Genomic DNA, 25235 nt, shown 5'->3' on the forward strand with positions numbered 1-25235 from the left:
CGACACCATTTAACTGATGCTAGGGATACTGGTTCTGTTGCCAACGACCAAATTCTACAAGAAATTGGATAATGGCCCCACATCGGAATTTAAAGCACGTATATATCAGAAATTACAACAACTAATGGAGAATGGTGATATTAGTAAACAAGAATATGCATATATGAAAGTGGATTATCCCACCACTCCAGTCTTCTACACACTTCCAAAAATACATAAAACATGTACCGACACACCACCAGGAAAACCAATTGTGGCAGCCATTGGCTCCCTAACTGAGAAAATGTCAGCCTTTGTGGATCACACATTACAAACATTGGTCACTTCCCTTCCTGCTTTTGTACAGGACTCTATGGATTTTATCAAAATGATCCATTCTATTCAGCTACCAGACGTACAGCAACATATGGTCACAATGGATATAGAGTCTCTATATACTAATGTCCCATTTGTGGGGGGTCTACAGGCCACTAATATGTTTTTGAAAAAGAGACCGACTAAGACTCCAAAAACTGAATGCATTCTGGAACTTATAGAATGTGTGTTGACCTAATTATTTTCGTTTTGGCACTGATTTTTATCTCCAGGTATCCGGAGTAGCAATGGGATCAAAGACGTCTCCAAGTTTTGCCTCCCTCTACGTAGGACTATTTGAAGAGGAGGTGATCTTCAGTACAAAAAAAACTTTTTTAGAGAACATATCATACTGGAAGCGCTACTTGGATGACATTTTTTTCATATGGAAAGGTGATACAACATCTCTAAGAGAATTCCATAATTATATGAATGATAGTAACCAGAACCTGAATTTGAATTGAGAGAGAAGGCAATATATTAAAAACTAACCTCTACCGAAAAAGTTCTGATAAAAATTCCTTGCTACATGGTGAGTCATATCACCCTACAGCGTTGAAAAAGAACTTGCCCATTTCCCAATTCAATCGAATCAGAAGGATCTGCAGCTCAGAGGAGGATTATCAAAGCCAGTCGAAAATACTAAAGGACCGTTTTAAACAAAGGAAATACAAGGAGCAATGGGTCACAGAGGCGTATAACACTCTTGAAAATAAATCTCAGATTGATTGTCTGAACAGAAAAAAAGAAAAAAAATTCAGATATCCAGAAAGTCATAAGTAAACATTGGCATGTTATGGAAACAGATCCCACATTGAAAGATGTGTGTAAGAAACCACCACGGGTAGTGTTTAAGAGACCACCTAATCTCCGGAGTATGTTGGTCAGGGCAGATTTGCCTCCTATCTCCCCACCTACTCAAACACATTTTCTCAGCCAAATTCCTTCTGGCAATTACAAATGTGGAAATTGCCAGCAGTGCAACTACACACACAAAACTCAAACATTCAACCACCCCCATTCAGGAAAGAGTTACAAAATTAGAGGTGTGATATCCTGCAACACTAGAAATGTAATTTACCTATTGAAATGTCCTTGTGGATTGGCATATGTGGGAAACATCAAGAGCACTAAAAACCAGAATCACTGAACATCGCTGTACCATCCGTAACCAGGACAAAAAAGCCCAGTTGCTATACACTTTAAAGAGGCCAAGCATAATGTAGCTTCATTAAGATACATTGGTATAGAAGCTGTGAAATGCCCAAGAAGAGGTGGGGATATGGACAACTTGCTCCTTAAACGGGAATTATGGTGGATTTTTACACTGGATACACTCACCCGTAGGGGACTTAATGAAGAGTTCAATATAAGACCATACTTGTGATAATTTGAGATACTAATTGTAATTCTGTTGTGGGATTAAGGACGGCTAATGTTGATGTTGATATTTCTGAGAGATGTGAGAAAGACATGTGTCATAGCCTGTAATACTGGTACCATAATGTCTAAGGTCTAGAGATCATCCTTTCATTTGGAGTTTGTGCAACGTTCTGCTTATGTATATGATAAAAAGAAACCCCTGTACGACTTGATAAGATCACTTTCTAGCTAATTATACATCTTGTTAGTGGGTCTGTCTAGATGATTGTATGCTATGTAGGTCCCTGTTAAAACTGTATGTCAAGTATATATATTTTTCTATGTTTCTATATAGCTATATATTTTTCTACAGATATATTTTTCTACAGAGACTTGATATACAGGATGTTTTTATATTTTGCTGTTATACAAATGTAATTTTCTAAATGTGTTCACTATTGGGGGTGGACGATGTATGTATGTATTGTGCACTCCAGTACATACGGGTCAGATGACCTATGACCTATTTAAAATGGTGATGGTCTTTTGTCTGTTCAAGTCTGATGAAGAGCCGAAGGGCTCGAAACGTCATGTGTGTGGGGATCAAATAAATTGAAATCAAATAAAAGACAATAAACGGAGAGCAAGTGTGCGGACCTTCTTTCTTACTGGATCTGTTGCCAACGACACCATTTAACTGATGCTGTTGTTTCTGAAGGTTTCTCCGACTGACTCATATCTGGATTACACCTGCTTTTAAAATAAGTTTTTAAAACTCAAAACTGAGCGTGTGTGTGTGATAGAGAGAGAGAGAGTGTGGACATTACTGGATGTAGAGTTGCACACGCACGCACACACACACACTTTGGGGCAGCCGTGGCCTACTGGTTAGCGCTTCGGACTTGTAACCAGAGGGTTGCCGGTTCGAACGCCGACCAGTAGGCACAGCTGAAGTGCCCTTGAGCAAGGCACCTAACCCCTCACTGCTCCCTGAGCGCCGCTGTTAGTGCAGGCAGCTCACTGCGCCAGGATTAGTGTGTGATTCACCTCACTGTGTATTCACTGTGTGCTGAGTGTGTTTCACTAATTCACGGATTGGGATAAATGCAGAGACCAAATTTCCCTCACGGCATCAAAAGAGTAAATATAATAATAATTTTTATAATTTAATAATATACACACACATACACACAGAGACACGCATACACACACAAACACACAAAACACACACACACACACACACACACCATCATCCACCTCCGCTGTCTCCGGTCCCCCAGGTAGAACTCCCAGGTTCCCACAGTGACCATCTGCCTGATGAATTCAGTTGAGTTGAAATTGAGAGGTGGACATGAGAGAGAGAGAGAGAGAGATAGGGAGAGGAGGTGGACAGAGAGAGAGAGAGAGAGAGAGGAGGGAGAGGAGGTGGACAGAGAGAGAGAGAGAGAGAGAGGGAGAGGAGGAGGACAGAGAGAGAGATAGAGAAAGAGAGAGGGAGAGAGAAAGGAAGAGAGAGGGATAGAGAGAGAGAGGGAGAGAGCAAAAGCATGACACTATGTGGTGGCGCGGGTGTCATGAAGATGTACGGCTTCAATTTCCCGTATGAAGCAGCCACGGTTCCCACGGAGACACTGCCTGTTGCGCTGTGCTACCATGGCGATCCATCCTGCTGGTCCTCTGCACATCAGGAAACCCACAGATGGATACATTTCCCCCGGTAACCAGAGGCATTCCCATAGCAACAACCACCGCATCCATCAATCACCTATACACTCTCACACACACATTCTCTCTCTCTCTCTCTCTCTCACACACACACTCACACAGTAACATACACACAAACTCTCTCTCTCTCTCACATACACACACACTCACCTATACACACTCTCACACACACAGACACACACACACTGGCAGACGTAGAGAGATATGTCCTTGTTAGCACTGAACAGCAGCGAACCAGAAAAACCATTAAGCCCAGTAACTGGGTCCCACCAAGATGGATGGGCCACATTTTACTGTCACACACACACACACACAGTAACATACACTCACACACACACACACAGTAACATACACTCACACTCACACACACACACAGTAACATACACTCACACACACTGTTACGGTTCCCCAGAGGAAAGCCGTTGCATAAATTGGAAAACACAACTAGGTTTAAGGCTCAAAAGGGTTGTTTAATTACGTTCCCTAAAAAGGGCAAAAGCAGGCTCAAAAACCGGCAAAAACTCTCAAAAGACGTTTAAACGGAGGCCAGCGAAGTGGTAACCAGCCAGAAAAACCCAGGGTATGCTCTGCAGACCAGGTCCAGAATGTGCCTTTTGAAGAGGCTGGCCAGGTGCACCGCATCCTGGCTAATTGGATCACCTGGTTAGAGAGCAAACATAGACTAGACTGCATTTCCGGCGGGAACTGCGAAAGTGTGCTTGCCCTGGTCCGGTCACCAACGTGAGCAGACAGTGACATACGCTATGCTGAACCTGGCTTGATCCAAGCAGTGTTGGAGCAGTGGCAATACCTCAAAAGCTCTATTCAACTATTGCCTTGCGGGTTGAATGCGATTCGTTGGATTTTACCTTTGGCCTGCCTTCGAATTTAGCTTCTATGACTGAGATCAAATCAATAAAATAAAATGACAGCAGTGATTGGCTGCAAAAAATAAATAATGTCACGCGTCTTGCGCCTCTCAAACTGGGCTATCGGGTAACCTACAGAGGAATTGAAATGATGAAATATGACCAAGGCATTAAAAAGCTGCTTGTTTGTCAGGATACTTTTTCACTGATTTATTTAAAAAAAAATATGAGCTATGAGTGTGAATGTTATATATTCCATCCCACAAATTATGTTTTACTGGTTTATTTGACAAATAATCTATATGGATTTGCTCTATAAAGACCTTATGTCTGTTTGGGATTGTTTTGTGAGCCTGGGGTTGTTTTGAGAGCCTATTGATGTAGCCTATCTCAGAATAAAGGAATACTTCATATTACTCTAAACCACCGTCTGTAAATCAACTGTTTACTACTGTCTACATTGCACTATATTTCTTGACCTGTCTCTGTATGTTTCATCACCTTTCTATACTTTGCCTCACATTGCAACACAGCTCAGATCTTTGGTTGCTATGAAGGCCAGTCGTTCTAAATGGATGGTTGCTATGGCCAAAGGCCAGTTCTATCTCTGCCGTTGTCAAGCGGGCATATCGTAGAATTCTGATTAACCTTATCTTATTTAAAACATCTCTACTTTACTTATCCCACTTCCATACAGTGGGTCCCATTAAGAAGTGGCCACTTCATTCACACTTACCGTGATTCACACAGCAGCATTAAATTAATCTGTCACCATACGCCTATGCCTACGTTTGCAAAGAAAACATTTTAATTTGATTCACATGAAACGTTACATTTCATGTACATGTTGACAATGAGTAGGCTAGTTTTGGTTGTTGGTGGTATTATTGCATCCCTTAGTTATGCCTACAATGCAAGTTCCTTAAGCTGTCACAGACGAGGGTGCTACTGTACTTTTAGGGCTAAAGTGCTTTGTGAATTACTGTTAGTAAAAAAATAGCAGTCCTAAAGTTACACGTGACGAAGTTACGAAAGTGCAAGCATCTCATATCAAATGACCATGGCATTACGGCTAAACAACATAAATCCCAATTAGCAACATACATCTCCTCCCTATAGCTAGCCACACAAGAAATGAATGATACTAAATCTCTGCTTAGCATTCTAATAACAGAAGGGGCACATTTATGTTGACCACTACAACATGACTCATTATGTCTGTAACGTTAACTGTATAAAACACTTACTTTCATAAAGGACGACACCATCCAGCACATGGAAACCGATATTTTAGGTTCTTGGCCACAAACTCAAAAGCGTGTCTCTCTGAAGCTCTGTTCTAGAATCTTTGCTCTGAAGGCTGTGTTGCTAGGCGACATCAAATAAACGAAATGATAGTCTTTCAGTATTAAATGTATAAGTGTGATTCCGAATGGATGTGTGTGGTTTGCAAGAATAAACAAGAAATAACATTTCCAATAATTTCCCATGATAAATTACATAATATTTGCACCTTCATTACTTGTGAATCTCACACCGTATTTCAAGTAGGCTACACTAGTGAAATGTAATACAACGTTGCCACCTAGCGTTCAGATAGGTAGGCTATTTAACATTAACGTGACATTGCCAGCTCGTTTTTGTAACAGAGATAGCTGTTTATTGTCCCTAGGTTTACAGAAACACCTATTCATATTAATACGTAGCCTATGGAGTGCTGCCGACCACTGTTCATTACATGGCCCAGAATGCCTTGCATGTCTTTACAACAAAACAACACAGTAAAACCTAAATGCCCGTAAACATATGCATTTGCATACTTGTAACATTTTTAATAATACTCTCCCATCATGATATGTAACAATAATGAAAAATGTAATTTGAATACCGTCAATGTGAAAACAACTCTATTATGTAAGCTATATATAGCTACTGTTCTCCTTGCCATTTCAGTTTGTAAGTCCATACTATCCCATGGCAGAGCAAGGATTTCATGATTGGGCAAGGTTGCCTGGAAACATAGTGTCTGCTCTGAGACATTGAGCATACATGGAAGGCATTGTGATAGAAGGTGAATGGTGTGAGTTACCAAATACCCGTGGGTGGTTTGCCAAATGATGGAAACTTTTTGGAATATTTCTTTTTTTTTTTGCCTATGCACCCTCACACTGGAGTCCCCAGTTCATATACAAAATTTGGTATCGATATGTGACAGTGTTCCTGAGATATGGACGACTTCCTGTTTCGAACTTCGCCGCCCGATTTCGTTTGGCTGTGACGGGCAAACGGCTTTCAAAAAATCAAAATCCTTCCGCTAACATTTGTGAGGCTTGGTCCAAGGATAATGTACGTCCAAGTTTAGGTGGCGTTCGGACCAAATTTGTGACCTGTGAAAATTTAGTTTCGCTTTCTGTTCAATCCAATATGGCGGACGAACGGCACGCCCACCTGACGTCATCTTCGCGACCAACTTACACCGGTACTGAAAGGACGTTTTAAAGTTGGAACGGTGTCTCTGTCTCAAAGGGCCTAGGCGCTAGGGCTGACAAAAAATTAGGGAGACGGGAAAAATAATAATAATAAAACTTAAGAAGAACAATAAGTGTGCTGCTTTGCAAGCACACTTAAAAATGACAGGTAACACAACACCCATACCACTCACAGCCAGTAGAGTGTACCAAAAACCATAACGGTACATAATAAGGAACTTCGGGGGCCGTAACACACACACACACACACACACACACACTACACACACGTACATTGCTGAAACAGGAGCAACATTTAAATATAGCTGCAGGCAACTCAATTAACCTCAGAGTGACCACAGTCGTTGGACCATGTGGGGTCACACACACACACATACAAATTCACACAGACACACACATTCATTTTCACACACATACTCCCATTCACACACACACATTTATGTTCACACGCATATTCACGTTCACACACACACACACACAAATTCACACACAAATTCACTCACACACACACACACACATTCATGTTCACACACATATTCACATTCACACACACACACACACACACATTCATGTTCACACACACATTAACGTTCACTCACGTTCACACGCACATTCACACACACACACACACACACACACACACATTCATCTTCACACACATACACAGTGCCTCTTGTTTTTTTCTGGGCATGTGTGGGTGATTAGGAAGCTAACTGAGGGTGTAATTGCGTAATCTAACTGCTCAAACCCTCCAAATTACACTTGGAGATCCTTAGGAGACACACACACACACACACACCTTCAAGAGCAAGGACATTCTTATTTCCCAGCATTAGTCCAAATGAAAAAAATGATTAAACTGCCAGAGTGGTGTGGTGTGTGTGTGTGTGTGTACAAACAAGAAGCCATAAGCCCCCCCCCACCCCTACAAACAATCAAGACTCTGATTACATGCAGGCAAAAGCTAAGGCACTGAAGCACAACCTAGAAACCCAAATAACATTAACTAGCATTTAAAAAACACACACACACACACACACAGAAACACGCATTTTATTTGCTTCTAGAAAAAAACAGCGATTTTGATGAAAACTAGCCACTGTTAAGCTTGGGATTTCTCAGGAACAGAGGCATGTAGAAATACACGGTTTGCACCCACTGAGAGCTTAAAGTCTCACCTTTTAATCGAGCCACTGTATGTGTTCATAGCTATAACACATACAATGCTGAATGCTACAATGCACATTAAATAGATTGCTGGCACTCTAGGACAAAGCTCCCGAAAACAGCTTGGCATTCAATGAGGTAAAAAGGTGATTTTCTCCTCTTCTGGCGTATCGTGACAGGAGAACCATGGCAACTTTGGATGTGGTTATCTTAGCGATACTTTTTGCAATACCCTCAATATACATATCGTTGGAAAGTCAATGGCCGTTCATGTGAGCACATTAACTTAATTTTGTAAATTTTACCAAAACGACTGGTTTCGCCTTGCAGGGTCACATATGTGTGCGTATGATTGAACTGCCTGTGTGTGTGTGTGTGTGATTCAACTACATGTATGTATATGTGTGTGTGTGTGTGTGTGGATTGAACTACCTGTATGTATGTGTGTGTGTGTGTGACTGAACTACCATTATGTATGTGTGCGTGCGTGCGTGTATATATGTGTGTGTGTGTGTGTGCGTGCGTGCGTCCGTGCGTGTATATGTGTGTGTGTGTGTGTGCGTGCGTGTGTGTCCACCTCATCTCTGTGTACTTATTCATAATTCAGGCAGATCTTCAGATTGTCAGGAGAACACAGGCTACAATGGGCAGGAGACATTTATAATTGATCACATCGACACACACACACACACACACACCCACAGAACAGTGCTCAGTGGTTCTGATTGGTTCAGAGCTCAGTGGTTCTGATTGGTTCACAGCTCAGTGGTTCTGACAGGCCCGATCACTGCAGTGGTGTGGTTCAAATAGAGCAGGAACCAGAACCAAGAGAACCATTTCACAACAAGAACCAGGCAGAACCAAGAGAACCTACTCAGAACATCAGAGCTCCTCAACCCACACACACACACACACACCACACACACCTGATTGCTCTCTTATGAAGTCTCTTCTCTCCATTAATTGCTTCTTTTTGTGACAGTTTAATCTGGGGGGAATCCAATATAATCTCCAGTAATCTATTTAATCTCAGCCAGTACATATCAATAATCTAATTAATCCTGCAGGCACACAAGCCGAAGAGGATCATCACACTCTCCTTCAAACACACACACACACACACACACACTCTCTCTCTCTTTAACACACACACACACACACATGTACACATAGAGTATAAGTATATATAAGTATATATACTCTTTTGATCCCGTGAGGGAAATCTGGTCTCTGCATTTATCCCAATCCGTGAATTAGTGAAACACACTCAGCACACAGTGAACACACAGTGAGGTGAAGCACACACTAATCTTGGCGCAGTGAGCTGCCTGCATCAACAGCGGCGCTCGGGGAGCAGTGAGGGGTTAGGTGCCTTGCTCAAGGGCACTTCAGCCGTGCCTACTGGTCGGGGCTCGAACCGGCAACCATCCGGTTACAAGTCCGAAGTGCTGCAAAGGCACATGTTCACACAGAAGGCTACATACACAGTCCTCACATGATTAAACCCCAGTGCCCGATTAAATGTGTGTTTGTGTGTGCATATCCGAGCGTGTGTATGTGTGCGTGCATATGTGTGTGTGTGTGTGTGTGCGTGTATATCTGTGTGTGTGTGTATGCGTGCGTGCAAATCCATGTGTGTGTGTGCGTGTATATCCGTGTTTGTGTGTGTGTGTGTGACACTGATGAGTAACATACAGTATTTAGGTTCAGGGTGTACAATGTACAGTGCAACGTGACAAGACAAGGAGATTAAGCAGTTCAATTTACACCTTCATGGACACATTTACACACACACACACACAGGCACACACACGCACACACACACACACACACACACACACACACACACACACACAGGCACACGCACACACACACACACACACGCACACACACAGGCACACACAGGCACACACACACACACACAAATTTCTCTTCATTTCTCTTTCACACACACGTTTGCATGTATTTGCAGATGTATGCAGTTATGTGTACACACACACACACACACACACAGGCACACACACGTTTGCATGTATGCAGTTATGTGTACACATTTACAGACAAAGACCTTGTAGCAAGAAGACATCAACACACCATTTCCAAAGACATGAAACAAGACAAGGATTCCATTTGGAACACTAGAACCACAAACATACACCTGCTCAATGGCATTTGGAACACTAGAACACTAGAACCACAAACATACACCTGCTCAATGGCATTTGGAACACTAGAACACTAGAACCACAAACATACACCTGCTCAATGGCATTTGGAACACTAGAACACTAGAACCACAAACATACACCTGCTCAATGGCATTTGGAACACTATAACCACAAACATACACCTGCTCAATGGCATTTGGAACACTAGAACACTAGAACGACAAACATACACCTGCTCAATGGCATCTGGAACACTAGAACCACAAACATACACCTGCTCAATGGCATTTGGAACACTATAACCACAAACATACACCTGCTCAATGGCATTTGGAACACTAGAACACTAGAACCACAAACATACACCTGCTCAATGGCATTTGGAACAGTAGAAACAAACATTCAAATGGCATTCACCTGCTCAATGGCATTTAGAACACTAGAACCACAAACATACACCTGCTCAACACTAGAACCACAAACATACACCTGCTCAATGGCATTTAGAACAATAGAACCACAAACATACACCTGCTCAATGGCATTTTGGAAATGGCATACACCTTTGGGATCTGGAACAGTAGAACCACAAACATACACCTGCTCAATGGCATTTGGATCACTAGAACCACAAACATACACCTGCTCAATGGCATTTAGAACAATAGAACCACAAACATACACCTGCTCAATGGCATTTGGAACAGTAGAACCACACACATACACCTGCTCAATGGCATCTGGAACACTAGAACCACAAACATACACCTGCTCAATGGCATTTGGAACACACTAGAACCACAAACATACACCTGCTCAATGGCATTTGGAACAGTAGAACCACAAACATTCACCTGCTCAATGGCATCTGGAACACTAGAACCACAAACATACACCTGCTCAATGGCATTTAGAACAGTAGAACCACACACATACACCTGCTCAAATGGCATTTAGAACAGTAGAACCACACACATACACCTGCTCAAATGGCATTTAGAACAGTAAACCACACACATACACCTGCTCAATGGAATTTAGAACAGTAGAACCACAAACATACACCTGTTCAATGGCAGCATCCCACACACACACACACACTCTCTCCCATACACATATACACAGACACAAAAACACACAGAGAATCATTATCCTGTTAATCACGCTTCCATCAATCCCAATACATATAATAATTAAGCGCAAACACATATAAACACACACACACACAACCACACACACACGCGCACACACACACACACACTTTCTCATCCCAGCGAAACAGGCAAAACAGTCGACCGCCTGAAGAGTTACTGTACAAACTTTTACACACACACACACACACCTGCGTGTAGTGTCCCAGTGACCAGTCTGAAGAAGTACTGTACAAACTTTTACACACACACACACCTGCGTGTAGTGTCCCAGTGACCAGTCTGAAGAAGTACTGTACAAACTTTTACACACACACACACACACACACACACCTGCGTGTAGTGTCCCAGTGACCAGTCTGAAGAAGTACTGGGCGAACTTGAGGATCTCCCTCTTGCATTTCCTCCTGCAGCCGCTCATGTCTGCGTTCCGCTGAACGTCCAGAGCGTGCGTCAGTGTTCCGTCCAGAGCGTGCGTCAGTGCTCCGTCCAGAGCGCTGGTCAGTGTTCCGTCCAGAGCGTGCGTCAGTGTTCTGTCCAGAACGCCGGTCAGTGTTCCGTCCAGAGTGCTTGTCAGTGTTCCACAGGACGGCACAAGTACGCCTGCTCCGCTGGTACGGTCCTCGGGACTCCAGATGCGCGCACACACACACACACACACCTCCACTTCACTCGTCTCTCCCCTTCTGTCTTCTTCAACCGATGCGTGTGTGTGTTCCACTCTCCTCCTCAGCCGATGTGTGTGTGTGTGTGTAGCTGCAGTCCCAGCATGAGAATGTGGGTGTGTGAACCATCAGACGTCAGACTGGGACTCCTGCAGTGATTCTGCGTGCACGTGTGTGATCCGAGGTGTACTCACACACTCGTCTCTCTCCTTTTCTTTTACTCTCTTCAGTATCAGTGTCTGCTGCTGTCTGTCTTCCTCTCTCTCTCTCTCTCTCTCCCTCTCTCTTTCCCTCTCTCTTTCCCTCTCTCTCTCTCTTCTCCGCTTCCGAGTCTGCCCGCAGTCTAAGAGCACACACTCACGCAAACCCCTGACACACACACACACACACACACACACACACACACACACACCAGCCTGCCTTAGATAGCGTAGCGTAGTGCAGCACCACTGTACTCCATCTCTCTCACACACACACACACACACACACACAGTAACATACACACACACACACAAGCCTCCCTCTCTACGGAACCATCTGTAGACGTTTCACACTCGATAACGGTTGCCATGGGGGAGGGAGATCTAGAGAGAGGAGGAGAGGAAAGGAAAGAGTGATAGATAGAGGGAGGAGAGAAAGAGGGAGGAGGAGAGAGAGAGTGGACAGAAGAGTAGTTACCATTCCTGATACTGCAGCTGAATTTATCAATGGGCAAGAAGAGAGGGAACAGGGAGAGAGAGAGAGAGAAATGAAATGATGAAGGGAGAGCAGAGAAAAGGAGAGAGATGGAGTGATGAAGAGAGAAGGACAGAAGGAGAGAGATGGAGTGATGAAGAGGGGACAGAAGGAGAGAGAGGGAGTGATGAAGAGAGGAGAGAAAAGGAGAGAGATGGAGTGATGAAGGGAGGACAGAAGGAGAGATGGAGTGATGAATAGAGAGGGACAGAAGGAGAGAGATAGAGTGATGAATAGAGAGGGACAGAAGGAGAGATGGAGTGATGAATAGAGAGGGACAGAAGGAGAGATGGAGTGATGAATAGAGAGGGACAGAAGGAGAGAGCGTAAAATTGAAAAGGTAGAGTGAGAGGAAAGCCCGGAAGAGTGATGAGAGAAAAGAAAGAGTGAATGACAGAAGGAGAGATTGATGAATAGAGAGGGACAGAAGGAGAGATGGAGTGATGAATAGAGAGGGACAGAAGGAGAGAGCGTAAAATTGAAAAGGTAGAGTGAGAGAAAGAGGGAAAGAGCGGAAGAGTGATAGAGAGAAAGAAAGAGTGATGACCGGTGATTATGATGCAGCTACGCCTCTCACACACACACACACACACACACACCACTGGCCCACTGACGGACGGACTGATGAAGAGTACTTTTGACGTTTTATTGACCGCACTGGCACAGAAACGTTTATGAGTCGCCAGATGGGACAGGAGCAAACACACACACACACCACTGGCCCACTGACGGACGGACTGATGAAGAGTACTTTTGACGTTTTATTGACCGCACTGGCACAGAAACGTTTATGAGTCGCCAGATGGGACAGGAGCAAACATATAGCGTTAGCATTCACAACAGGAGCAAACATATAGCGTTAGCATTCACAACAGGACCAAACATATAGCGTTAGCATTCTCAACAGGACCAAACATATAGCGTTAGCATTCTCAACAGGAGCAAACATATAGCGTTAGCATTCACAACAGGAGCAAACATATAGCGTTAGCATTCTCAACAGGAGCAAACATATAGCGTTAGCATTCACAACAGGACCAAACATATAGCGTTAGCATTCTCAACAGGACCAAACATATAGCGTTAGCATTCTCAACAGGAGTATACACAAATCCGGCGAAACACGGAAGTAAAGCAGCGCCGCCATTACTGCGTGCCTTGCTGCTAAGGAAGTAGCGAAGTAATGTGTTGGTCCTGTAGGCGGCTGTAGCAGACGTTAGCTGTAGATGCGAAATCTTCTTCTTTTTCTTAATTTTTATTTAGTACGTATGCTGTCCAGTGATGCCAGGAAAAGCGTGTTGTGTGGTCGGCTGTTTTAACAACAGTAGGAATATACAGAACTAGAATTAAACCGTTTGTGAAATTCACAAACCTTTGTTGCACATTGAGTGCCCATGTTTACAGGCTTACGGATTACACAGAGTTCCTTGTCGAGGACTAAGATGTGCGTTAAAAGTGGATGAAATACATACGATTAATAAAATAATCCTGAATACCTGTAAGAACATGTATTTTACTGCTACAAGTGGTCGTGGCTAATAGTTATTTGCAACTTCTGAAGCTAGTGATATTAGCAACACAGCTCTTAATGATAGCATTCGGCTTATTGTTGTCATTAATGAATACACGTCTTAATACATTATGTTGTAAATAAATTACCTTCATTGGTAAGTTTTGGCCACTGCCTGACATCTACCCAATGTTCCCTTTCACCTGACATTTTTTCATGAGCAGGGTCTCCTATTTGATATTCTCTGACAGGATGCTTTCATTGAAAAGCCATTAGAAGGCACTGGCAAGTGTCACACCGTCACACTCCGCAGGCACGCAGTAATGGCGGCAGGCAAGATGGCAGCGCCCATAAAGTTCGCGGCGGATTGGTGTATAGTGTTAGCATTCACAACAGGAGCAAACATATAGCGTTAGCATTCACAACAGGAGCAAACATATAGCGTTAGCATTCTCAACAGGAGCAAACATATAGCGTTAGCATTCACAACAGGAGCAAACATATAGCGTTAGCATTCTCAACAATGTTGTGAACAGACTCGTCTTGTCTTGCTCCCTCCTTTCTTCCACATCTCTTCCCTCCGTAATCTCTCTTATGTGGCATGTTGTGGGCTCTGGTGTCCCACCCAATACAGCACTGGCAATATGTGTGTGTGTGTGTGTGTGTCAGCCCAGAGCAGTGGCATAGACAATGAAAGATGTGTGAAGTGGCCTGGCTTGCACTGATATGTGTGTGTGTAAATGTGTGTGTGTGTGTGAGAGAGTGTGTGTGTGTGTGTAAATGTCTGTGCATATGTATCAGAATGCGGCAGATGAGGGCTATTTATGGCAGCTGTACTGGGTCACACACACACACAGAGAACCCAAAAGCAAGCAAGAGCTCCCCTGCACTGCACAAAACTCAAACACACACACACACACGCACACTCACACACACACACACACAAACACACACACACACACACACTCACACTCACACAAACACTCACACAAACACACACACACTGTGTGTATGTAGATGTGTGTGTGTGTGTTTAACCCTTACGAGCCCGACCGTTCTAATTTCGTTACAAAAGTAACGATGGCCAATCGTCTAATATCTCAGCTGTCCAATGACTGATTTTATTTCTGAAATCTTCCCCGTAATGCTGACAAACATAAGCTTCAATTTGATATGATTGGTTAAAGGGGTTTATGGTAGCTGTGAAATGTTTTGGATACTTGAAGAAATGTCTTGAAAAAAATATTTTCACTTGAGTCGGTGCATTTGACGTGGACAGCCGGATGCCACCTGCACTTAAGTTGGAGTTTACCTCGACTGGAAACCACACAGCTGGATAAACTGAGGTAATATTGTTTTTACATCGGTTCTAGTTAGGGTTTACCTTAATTTGAAGTCCTTAAATCATGTTATTTGACAGTAATATGCTTTCTCATCAGCGTCAACATTATGGCTTAGCGGGGGGCTAGTGCATCGTCACGTAACTTTAGCTAATAATTGTGAACTGCTTGCAATATTATCGTTTGCTTTTGATGTCAGTTATTTTCATTTAACAGTTTTGAATTAAAAACCTGTTAGTATATAACCTGTAGGTAAGTTTGTTTTCTAGTACCAATTTGCTTGTTAGGTAAGCATTATATTGGCAAGACAGTATTATAGCAAACCAAAGCTGAATAAATCCAATGGGCAGCGTTTCTAAGTTCGTTCTCTTACATGAAATAAGTTGAGGGATATTTTTACTCCTCTCAATATGTAGCGTTAGTTGTAGAAAATAAGATGTGAAATCACATATTCTGTCAGAAATGTGATTAACTTATTGCCTTTCCTCCGTTGTTATCTGTAGTGCAGTCTGTAGTGAACTATTTTGGCTTGCTAACTTCTAAATGACAAACATCAGACATGCTTGTCTCAACATTTTCTAAGATGGCGTGACTTGAAATAGATGAAGCACAACTCCTCAATATTTAGTTATAGAAAACATGATGTGAAATCACATATTCTGTGGATGCTTCAATAGTTTAGGCTTCCTCTTCTTTTGTGTGCATACATGCACAAATCTGTAGTTTTGTGATTTTATTTTTTACATTAATAAAGGTATTTGTACGATTTCGCTCTTGTTTCAGATGGAGGATGACAAGACCTACACAGACCTTCTCGCAAGCCTGAAGAGATAGCTGACTGCTCATGAGCTTGCGCTCACAATGCTGAAGACCATGAGGGGATGGAGGAAGAAGGTATAGATTTATGTGCCGTGCGTAGGATGGTGCAGACTAAAACACTGTGTGAAATAGACTTGTTGTGTTCTTTTTTACTCACAGTGTTGTCCTAGGCATATGTGGTTTGTAAAAAAAAAACTAAAAACATACTCAGTTTTCACAAGCAATGGCCTAGTTTCACAATACATGTGATTGTAGTGTGAACAGATAAGGTGTGTGTGTGTGTATATTTGTCCCAATATTTCTCCATTTTACACTAACTGCTGTGACAATGACCTACAGTCCTTCAGGTTACAGCAACAACAGAACTGCAAATCAACATAATATGCCTCATAATGGTGTGAGTCACATGACATACACATACTGAAATCTACACACAGTCACAGGAAATACACACACATCTACACATAACACACACACACACACATTAACTCACCCACACACACACATACATTAACTCACACATACAGAGAGAAACACATTAACTCTCACACGCACATTATCTTAGCCCATCTTATACCATATCTATACATAATCCAGTAAAACAGAATAAATTTGTACACACACATACAATATCCAGTAAACAAACCAGTGGTACATAAAACCAATATTGCAGACTTCTTTAGGCCTTAGCCATCTCAGTGCTTTTCATGTCATTAGGGACTCTCAGGAAGGGACTTATATGTTATTAATGGGTTCCAGATACCATAAAAAACGGTCATTAGACCCTCTGAGTGCATACTTTATCTTTTCCGATTTCAAATACATCATAAGATCAGTCAGCCATACAGATACTTTTGGTGGGTATGGGGATTTCCAATGTAAAAGAATTTGCCGCCTGGCAATCAAAGTTGAAAAGGCTAATGTATCTTTATTAGTCCTGTCAGTTAAACGCGTTATTAACGGCGTTATTTTTTTTATCGCGAGATTAACGTTCATTTTGGTGTAACAAACTTTGTAGTTTTTTCACATGCTGTTGCAACAACTAGTAACGTTAGAACAACTAGGCCTACAACACCACACCGATCTAGCCAGACCGGAAACTAAACAATACACACTGACGAATGGAACAGAACGTTGTATGTGCTGCATACACGCCCCCTGTTAGGGGGAAGATGACTGATATAATGGAAATCTATGCTGCATCAAAGTGGAGAGCGAAATGTGCTTATAGTAAACTTACTAAATCTTGAAACAAACATGAATAAAAGGCACAAAATAAGGTTGGTGTAAGAGTTATCTGTGTGTTTATGGGATTAATGTGACCATGTTCCTATGTTTTGCTCTCTCCAGTTTACTAACAGGAGTGTCACGAATGTATCGATAGGCACAGTCAAACTGCCCTTGGCTGACTAATTAAGTTCAGCAAGCTTAACTTTACATGTCATAACATCAACTAAACATAAGTCACACATTCATTCTATCACTTGTAATATGAACGTAGCCTATTTCCTACAACTAGGTGAGATAATTGACTATGTTATACTGAAGTTCCACAGTTAGCTAGCTAGCAAGCTAACCGTTTTGCATGGGATATTATGGTAAGTATGCTAAATTTGTATAATACATGGGGTATTGCAAACGAATAAGGTTGGTAATGTACATCGTTTCGACATGAGTAAGTTACATAAACACAATTCTTCATAACTGCCGTGTTAGTAAAATGATTGAATGTCCTGTGAATTAATAACTAGATGTAACGTCAACGTGTGATTACTAGCTGTCTTTCAATGGTATAATGTTAATGTGTTTTCCGCTAAAATGGGGCGTGATGCAGATCAAATGTATCTTTATGATGATGCGCCGTTAGTAGGCTACGTAAAGGCATGCTGCACACACTTGTTTGGGCTAACGAGCCGTCCAAAGAGTAGTAGCCTAGGCTGACGCATTAGTTGTGTGCCGCCAAAGATTTTTCACCGTCACTTGTTCTGTTATCAACATTCCTCTTTGGCTGCTACTATTTGCGATGCACTCTGCTTTCGACATTCATTTACATTAGATTCCATTCTTTTCAATACAACTCCACACACCAGCATCGCACTTTGCAGCCGTGTAAATCACGATTCAGTTATATTTGGTCGCTGCTCCATACATAGATCATCCAGTGTTTGCCTGTTAAAAACTTCGGCGTTGATGTGTGTGGCAAGTGACAGTGCACCATAGACTGTAGGCCTATAAAATGGCAATGCACTCATGTTGAAAACTTCCTTATTTTCAACTGAACTCAAAGATAATGAATATAGTATGAATATAATATTTTCTGTTTGTTATGCCCTTTATAATGTGTGTAGGCCTACATTTTGTGCATGCACTTCTGCAGTAGCATTTATTTCAGTTTATATCAGCTAGATTTCTGAAGAATATTGTGTTGCCTCAGGTCTGCTGCACATCTTTTGAAATTTGATTTGAAATAATCAAATAGACCTACGTCTTAAAGTTCAGTTAATAAAGTAACTTGCTTTGCTTTCATTTGAATCCCAATCAAGATACACAATAATTGCTTTATTGTTAATATGGACTCCTGGAAAGTTCAGAAATGCAAAATAATAGAATTTTAATCATATGATAAAATATGTGATTAATTGTGATTAACTATAGGAATTCAGCAATTAATCGTGATTAAAAATCGTTTTAATCGTTTGACAGCACTAATCTTTATACCTAGCAAGTCCTACATGGTCACTTGGCACGGCTCCAAAAATTGAGGTATACACATTGGGTTCACATTATATTTCTATAACTTCAGATAACGTTTTGTAGACCCCTAACCAAATTTGATCCAAGCATGGGCATGACCAGAACATGTGGGTCAAAGTTGCTGGAGCGCTATGACACCTGCTACAACTGCCATCCATGCCTGTGAATATTTCTGCCAATTTAGCTTTAGAAAAATGCATCCTATGTAAAACTTTAAACTGGATTAAGCTCAGACGAGCACATGATGTAGTCCCATTAACCCTACGCACATGATGTAGTCCCATTAACCCTACGCACCGCTTCCATCCATATACTATCTGGTATTGTCTCTCCTAGTTCAGCATCCCACTTTGCTCTAATCTTATCCACAATATTGTCACCATGGGAAGTGATGATGTTATAAATTCTGGAAATAAGTCCCATTAAATTAGAAGACATTTCCAAGATATCCTCCAAGAGAGATGGATCTGGTTCATTTGGAAAATCTGTTGTATTACTACGAATAAAGTGGCGAATCTGTAGATATCTAAAATGATTTGAGCAGGAGAGATTACATTTTTCGCATATGTCATTGAAACTTGCAAATACACCATCCTTACACACACACACATTAAATCTCACACACACATTAACTCACTCACACACACACACCCAAACACACACACATTAACTCTCTGGGCTCTATCTTGCACTCCAGCGCAATTGACTTTGTATACTCGCGCTTTTGTCTTTCCTATTTTGCAGTCAGTGTATATTGGAATTTTCCCTCCACAGGTACATGTCTGTAAATTAGGGAATTCGATTATACAGGGGCGGTTCAGCGAAAAAGACGGGTGTTCGGCATAAAGCGTTCCCTGTTGATATTTTGCAGTTTCAGAAAACTCCCTGGTCTAAAGTCTGTGGCGCAAATTCAGATGCTATTTGGGCGCATGCATGGCCACAGGCCTGCAGGAATAAATGCGTTGCACACCGATCTACAGACACCCTGTGCACAGACGGAAACATTCAAAGCCTTGATAATATTTGTCCGTTTCCCGGTTTTGTTCGTGCATTGGTCACCTGAAAATTTAGTAGCCTAACATCTACAAGCAATATCTTTACATGTCCATCCATGATGGCCTTGAAGTCTTGAGTTAGAGAATTAGCTTAAATCAGCTTATTATGTGCTGTTAACCAGCAACCATAGATAGTAAAAGAAAGCAGCAAGTAGCCTTGGCTACAATTTCTGTAGTTGCTGCGTCCATTCACTGTTATTCTCTCTCCTGCTCAAACAAAAGTTGTGAGTGCATTAAGTTGATGATAACATGTTTACAAACTCTACTGTACATAAAATAAATATTGTAAATAGCCTACTGTCATGCAGTTAATGGGATACTGTGCAGAGTTGGAAAGTTAGGTCAACTTGGGAACTGTTTCTCGTTGTTGAGTTGCACAACGCACACTTCGCTCCTCTCATCTATACGACGGAGTTCCCATTTCTGATAACCATACATAATTACAAGGGAAAATATTACCAAACGAGGGAAATCAGTGTGGTGCCCATTAAGATGTGAAAAAATAGGTATAAATCTAGCGTACACATTTCCACGAATCACGGATGTGTTGATGACATAAATTAGGAAATATTAGAGGACTTAAAAGGAACCATATGTAAGATTGTGGCCAAAACTGGTACTGCAATCACTTTCAAAATACTGTAGAGCGGTGTATCCCCTCCCCCGACTCGAGGTTGCCAACCCGGACGCCAAAACACAACTGACTTTGTGATTAGTGGATAGGTAGAGGGTGGCGCATCAGGCCAAAACACAACATGACATGACAAAACACAACATCAACATCAGTTGAGGGCTGCAACCTCACTTTTTAAAAGACAATATCCTGGCCAGACTACTGTTGTCAGTGATATAAGTATTTGAAGTGAACATGATTTTTTAATGTCTAGTGACATATCAGGGCCATTTTATGATTAATTGAAATACATTTCTTACATACAGTTCCTTTAAGGAGACGTGATGTTGAACTGCATGCTGATGCCATTTAACCCAAATGCCCCAGCAGCAGCACGGGAGAGGAGAGCTTATCTGACTGAAGTAGCTACATTAATACATAAATACATAAAAGATAACCACCCACTTCAAAGACAGCAGGAACTCACAAAGCCTATGGCAGGGCATTTCAGGCCCCTCACGGACTACAAGCCCGCGCCACAGAGCTGTGAGAGCAACATCCCTCTGCTCAACAACCTGAACCGCTTCTTTGCTTTCAAGCGGAAGCACAAAACAGCACCTGCCCACAGAAGACCCATCCCCCTCTACATGAGCAGCCCCTGTGCCTCTCTGCCCGACAGCGTGAAGAGGACACTTGCTGCTATCAACACCCGTAAGGCAACAGGTCCAGACAACATCCCAGGTCGATGGCTGAAGGACTGCGCAGAGGGGGCTTAAGGATGTCTTCACAGACATCTTTAACACTTCCTGAAGCAAGCCATCGTCCCATCATGTTTCAAAGCTGCCACCATCATACCTGTGCGAAGAAAACTGCTCCATCCTGCTTCAATGACTACCGCCCTGTGGCACTGACACCCATCATCATGAAGTGCTTTGGCGGCTTGTCATGTCACATATCAAAGCCATTCTCCCCCACCCTGGACCCCTTCCAGTTTGCATACCGAGCCAAGCGGTCTACAGAGGATGCAATCTGCTCTGCCCTCCACCCAGCCCTCACCCACCTGGAAAAAAGAGACTCATATGTGAGATTGCTGTTTATAGACTTCAGTTCTGCATTCAACACCATAATACCACAACAACTCATCTGCAAACTTCGACAAACTGGGACTCAGTACCTACCTCTGCAACTGGCTACTGGACTTCCTCTGTCAGAGGCCCCAAGTAGTGCGTGTTGGCAACAATACCTCAAGCAGCATCACACTGAGCACTGGGGGCCCCAAGGCTGCGTGCTCAGTCCGGCTGCTCTTCACCCTGCTGACGCATGACTGCACTGCAACCTACAGCAACAATCACATAGTGAAATTTGCTGGCGACACAACTCTGGTGGGTCTCATCACCAAGGGCGACGAGACTCAATACAGGTTGGAGGTCGACCATCTGACCCGTGGTGCAGGGACAACAACCTCCTGCTGAGCGTCCAGCAAGACCAAAGAGATTGTTGTTGACTTCCGGAGAGGTCACACCCAACACCTGCCACTGACCATCGGCCGGTGCTGTGGTGGAGAGGCGAGCAGCACCAAATTCCTGGGGTGCACATCAGTGAAGACCTCTCCTGGACCACCAACACTGCATCACTGGCGAAGAGGCTCAGCGCCGCCTGTACTTCCTCGCGGAAACTCAGGCGAGCAAGTGCTCCACCAGCCATCATGACCACATTCTACCCGAGGGGCACCATTGAGAGCATCCTCTCCAGCTGTATCGCTGTGTGGGGCGGAAGCTGCACTGAATACAACAGGAAAGCCCTGCGGCGCATAGTGAACACAGCTGGAAGGATCATTGGTGCTTCACTCCCCCCTCCCTGAAGGACATTTACACCACCCACCTCACCCATAGAGGGCGACCAAAATTGTGAGTGATGCAAGTCACCCGCTCACAATCTGTTTGATCTACTGCCCTCTGGGAAGAGGTACAGAAGCCTGCGCTCCCACTACCAGACTCACCAACGGCTTCATACACCAAGCTGTAAGGATGCTGAACTCTCTCCCCCTCCTCCCCCCCCCTCAGCTACATAACATCCTGGACATTGGACCCACAATGGCGCCTGCACTACTCCACTTGCACACTTGAACACTTGCACACTTGTACACTTTACAACTTGGTGTTGTTGTCCTGAAAACACAACACTTCTGCTGCTCTTACATAACTTGCACCACTATGCCACTTTCTTTATTACTCAGGTCAAACAGAACTACCCAAGCCTCTTATTGGCCTGACTTTGCACTAGTTTTTTTATTGACTGTCTATGCACAATTTCAACAAAATTTTGCTGCTCTTATTTTTTCATTATTATATGTGCCCTCTTATTTACTTACTTTTTTGTTTACTTGAATGTTATGTTTGTCTGTGGACTTAAAATTGGTAAAATATGTCTTGTCTTCACCGTGGGATAGTGAGAAACGTAATTTCGATCTCTTTGTATGTCTGGAACATGTGAAGAAATTGACAATAAAGCTGACTTTGACTTTGATCTGCATTGTCTATAGTGAGGTAATGTTAGATTACATTGCAAAAATATCACCATGCATTCATAACCTCATGATTCAGTGAGGTTCGTACAAGTACATCGATACATCGTAAAGTATGTCTGTGTCACATTTCTGTATTACATTTTGTCAAGAGGAAAAATCAATAGCTAACTGTTCCCAACTGAACAGTGATTATAGCGCTGTGAACGCTTCCTGGCTGCGCCTGGCAAATACACCACCATAATAGCAATCAGCTATGGAACAAGCGTGCCTGTTGTTAAAGGGAATGTGAGATGACGCTCTGATTGGTTTATTGCACATTACGCCCAAACCACACCCATGATTAATGTAGCTACTTCAGACCGCCCCATTTTAGATTTGCGTCGGGCGCAACAGTCAAATATCCCGCCAGTAAAATAGCAACAGCGCCCGAGATCAGCCCACAAAGCTACTTGCACTTTGCCTTTTCATAATTCCGTTTTCTGTCGTGAAGATAGTGCCCTCTCTTTCTCTCTCTCACACACACACACATACATGAATTCACATACACACACACACACTAGAGCTAGGAGACATCCATCTTTGTGTGTGTGTGATGGAAAATTCATAAGATCAGGCTCTTGTGATGACTGTTGAGAGTTGGGACTAATATCAGCACTGGTTATGTGAGTGTGTGTGTGTGAATGTGTATGAGTGTGTGTGTGTCAGGTAATATCAGCACTGGTACTATACACAAGGGAAGAATGTAAAATGCCTGCAGGAGAACTAAATCTTTATGAGACACACACACACACGCGCACACACACTCCAGAGACAGATTTCTCTCTCCTCCTTATGAGCAGGCTGCCCCACAGTCCTGACACTTTTATTGATCCTAACCAGGAAATAAACAGTGGCACTTAAGGCCTGGAGACCAACACACACACACTCAGTCACATACACACACACACACACACACACACACAGAGCACACCAAAGGTTGCACTTCACACAGACATCTGCATCAAGCACACAGAATTCCAGAACACAACACACACGTAAGTACCGTTGCACGGTGTATCGATACTAGAAAGGTATCACACAAAAAACAATACGATTTCCGACAATTTTAGAATCGATACTTTGTTAAAATAATAACGTTCTGTGTCTGTGTGAACTGCTGCTCTCCTCCTTGCACGCATCTAGGCAAGTGGGCGTGTCAAGCAGGCAGCTCTGAGTGAGTGAGTGGGCAGCCAACACAAGTCGACATGGATTCGGCTTGTGGATAAAACAAATGCTGAAGTGAAATCTGGAACTATTTCGGACACATTGCGGATAGTGAAGGCAAGGCATCAGGTACACAGAGGCCCAGAGGTGTACGATGTACACACACACACATGTACAGCCTGACACCATCTCACTCACTCACACACACACACACACACACAGTACAGCCTGACACCATCTCACACACACACACACACTGGAACTATTTCGGACACATCGCGGATAGTGAAGGCAAGCCATCAGGTACACAGAGGCCTGTTTGTAAAATATGTTTCAAAGTCATTCAACAGTAAGTAGCCTAAGCTACGCATAGAACTTGGCTAAGCATTTTTAAAGAGTTCAAAGAACGACAGGTTAACAAATAGGGTATAGAAAAGACCACTACATGATTAGTGCCAAGTTCATCTCTTCAGTTTTATTTTAGGCTTATAACCTAAGTGAAATGAGTGTGGTTTTCTGGGATAAAGTGAACCTTTCTTTATCAGTGAATGTTGACGAGACATAAGGACTGATCATAGTGTGCTAACGTGATGAAAACGCAATGTTCACGCTAGTATAACATGACCATAACTTGCAAAAAATCTATTTAAAATTCGGTCAGTACTACTGGTAATGTTTGTCATGGCATGTAGACTGCAATTTGTTCAATAATTATTGCCCAGATGTAGG

The 25235-nt window shown here is 42.7% G+C and overlaps 2 protein-coding genes across 3 annotated transcripts in view; both read right to left on the reverse strand.

The window, feature by feature from the left end:
• The window catches only part of LOC125289905 (retinitis pigmentosa 1-like 1 protein), a 31403-nt gene extending 28377 nt beyond the window's left edge, over nt 1–3026 (reverse strand). The window contains exon 1 of the mRNA XM_048237010.1: nt 2974–3026. Within this exon, the coding sequence (XP_048092967.1) occupies nt 2974–3026 (53 nt within the window). The remainder of the gene's footprint in view (nt 1–2973) is intronic.
• Nucleotides 1–25235, reverse strand: part of kcnip4a (potassium voltage-gated channel interacting protein 4a) — a 219032-nt gene that overhangs the window by 119716 nt on the left and 74081 nt on the right. Inside the window, exon 1 of one of the 2 annotated variants that reach the window (XM_048236403.1) lies at nt 11619–12117. The exons of the other annotated variant lie outside the window; for it this stretch is intronic. Within the exon in view, the coding sequence (XP_048092360.1) occupies nt 11619–11706 (88 nt within the window). The 5' untranslated portion in view covers nt 11707–12117. Of the gene's footprint in view, nt 1–11618; nt 12118–25235 lie in introns of those variants that run through there. 2 annotated transcript variants of the gene reach the window in all.

The sequence above is a fragment of the Alosa alosa genome, chromosome 24 (genome assembly GCF_017589495.1).
Source record: "Alosa alosa isolate M-15738 ecotype Scorff River chromosome 24, AALO_Geno_1.1, whole genome shotgun sequence".
NCBI classification, from domain to species: Eukaryota; Metazoa; Chordata; class Actinopteri; order Clupeiformes; family Clupeidae; genus Alosa; species Alosa alosa.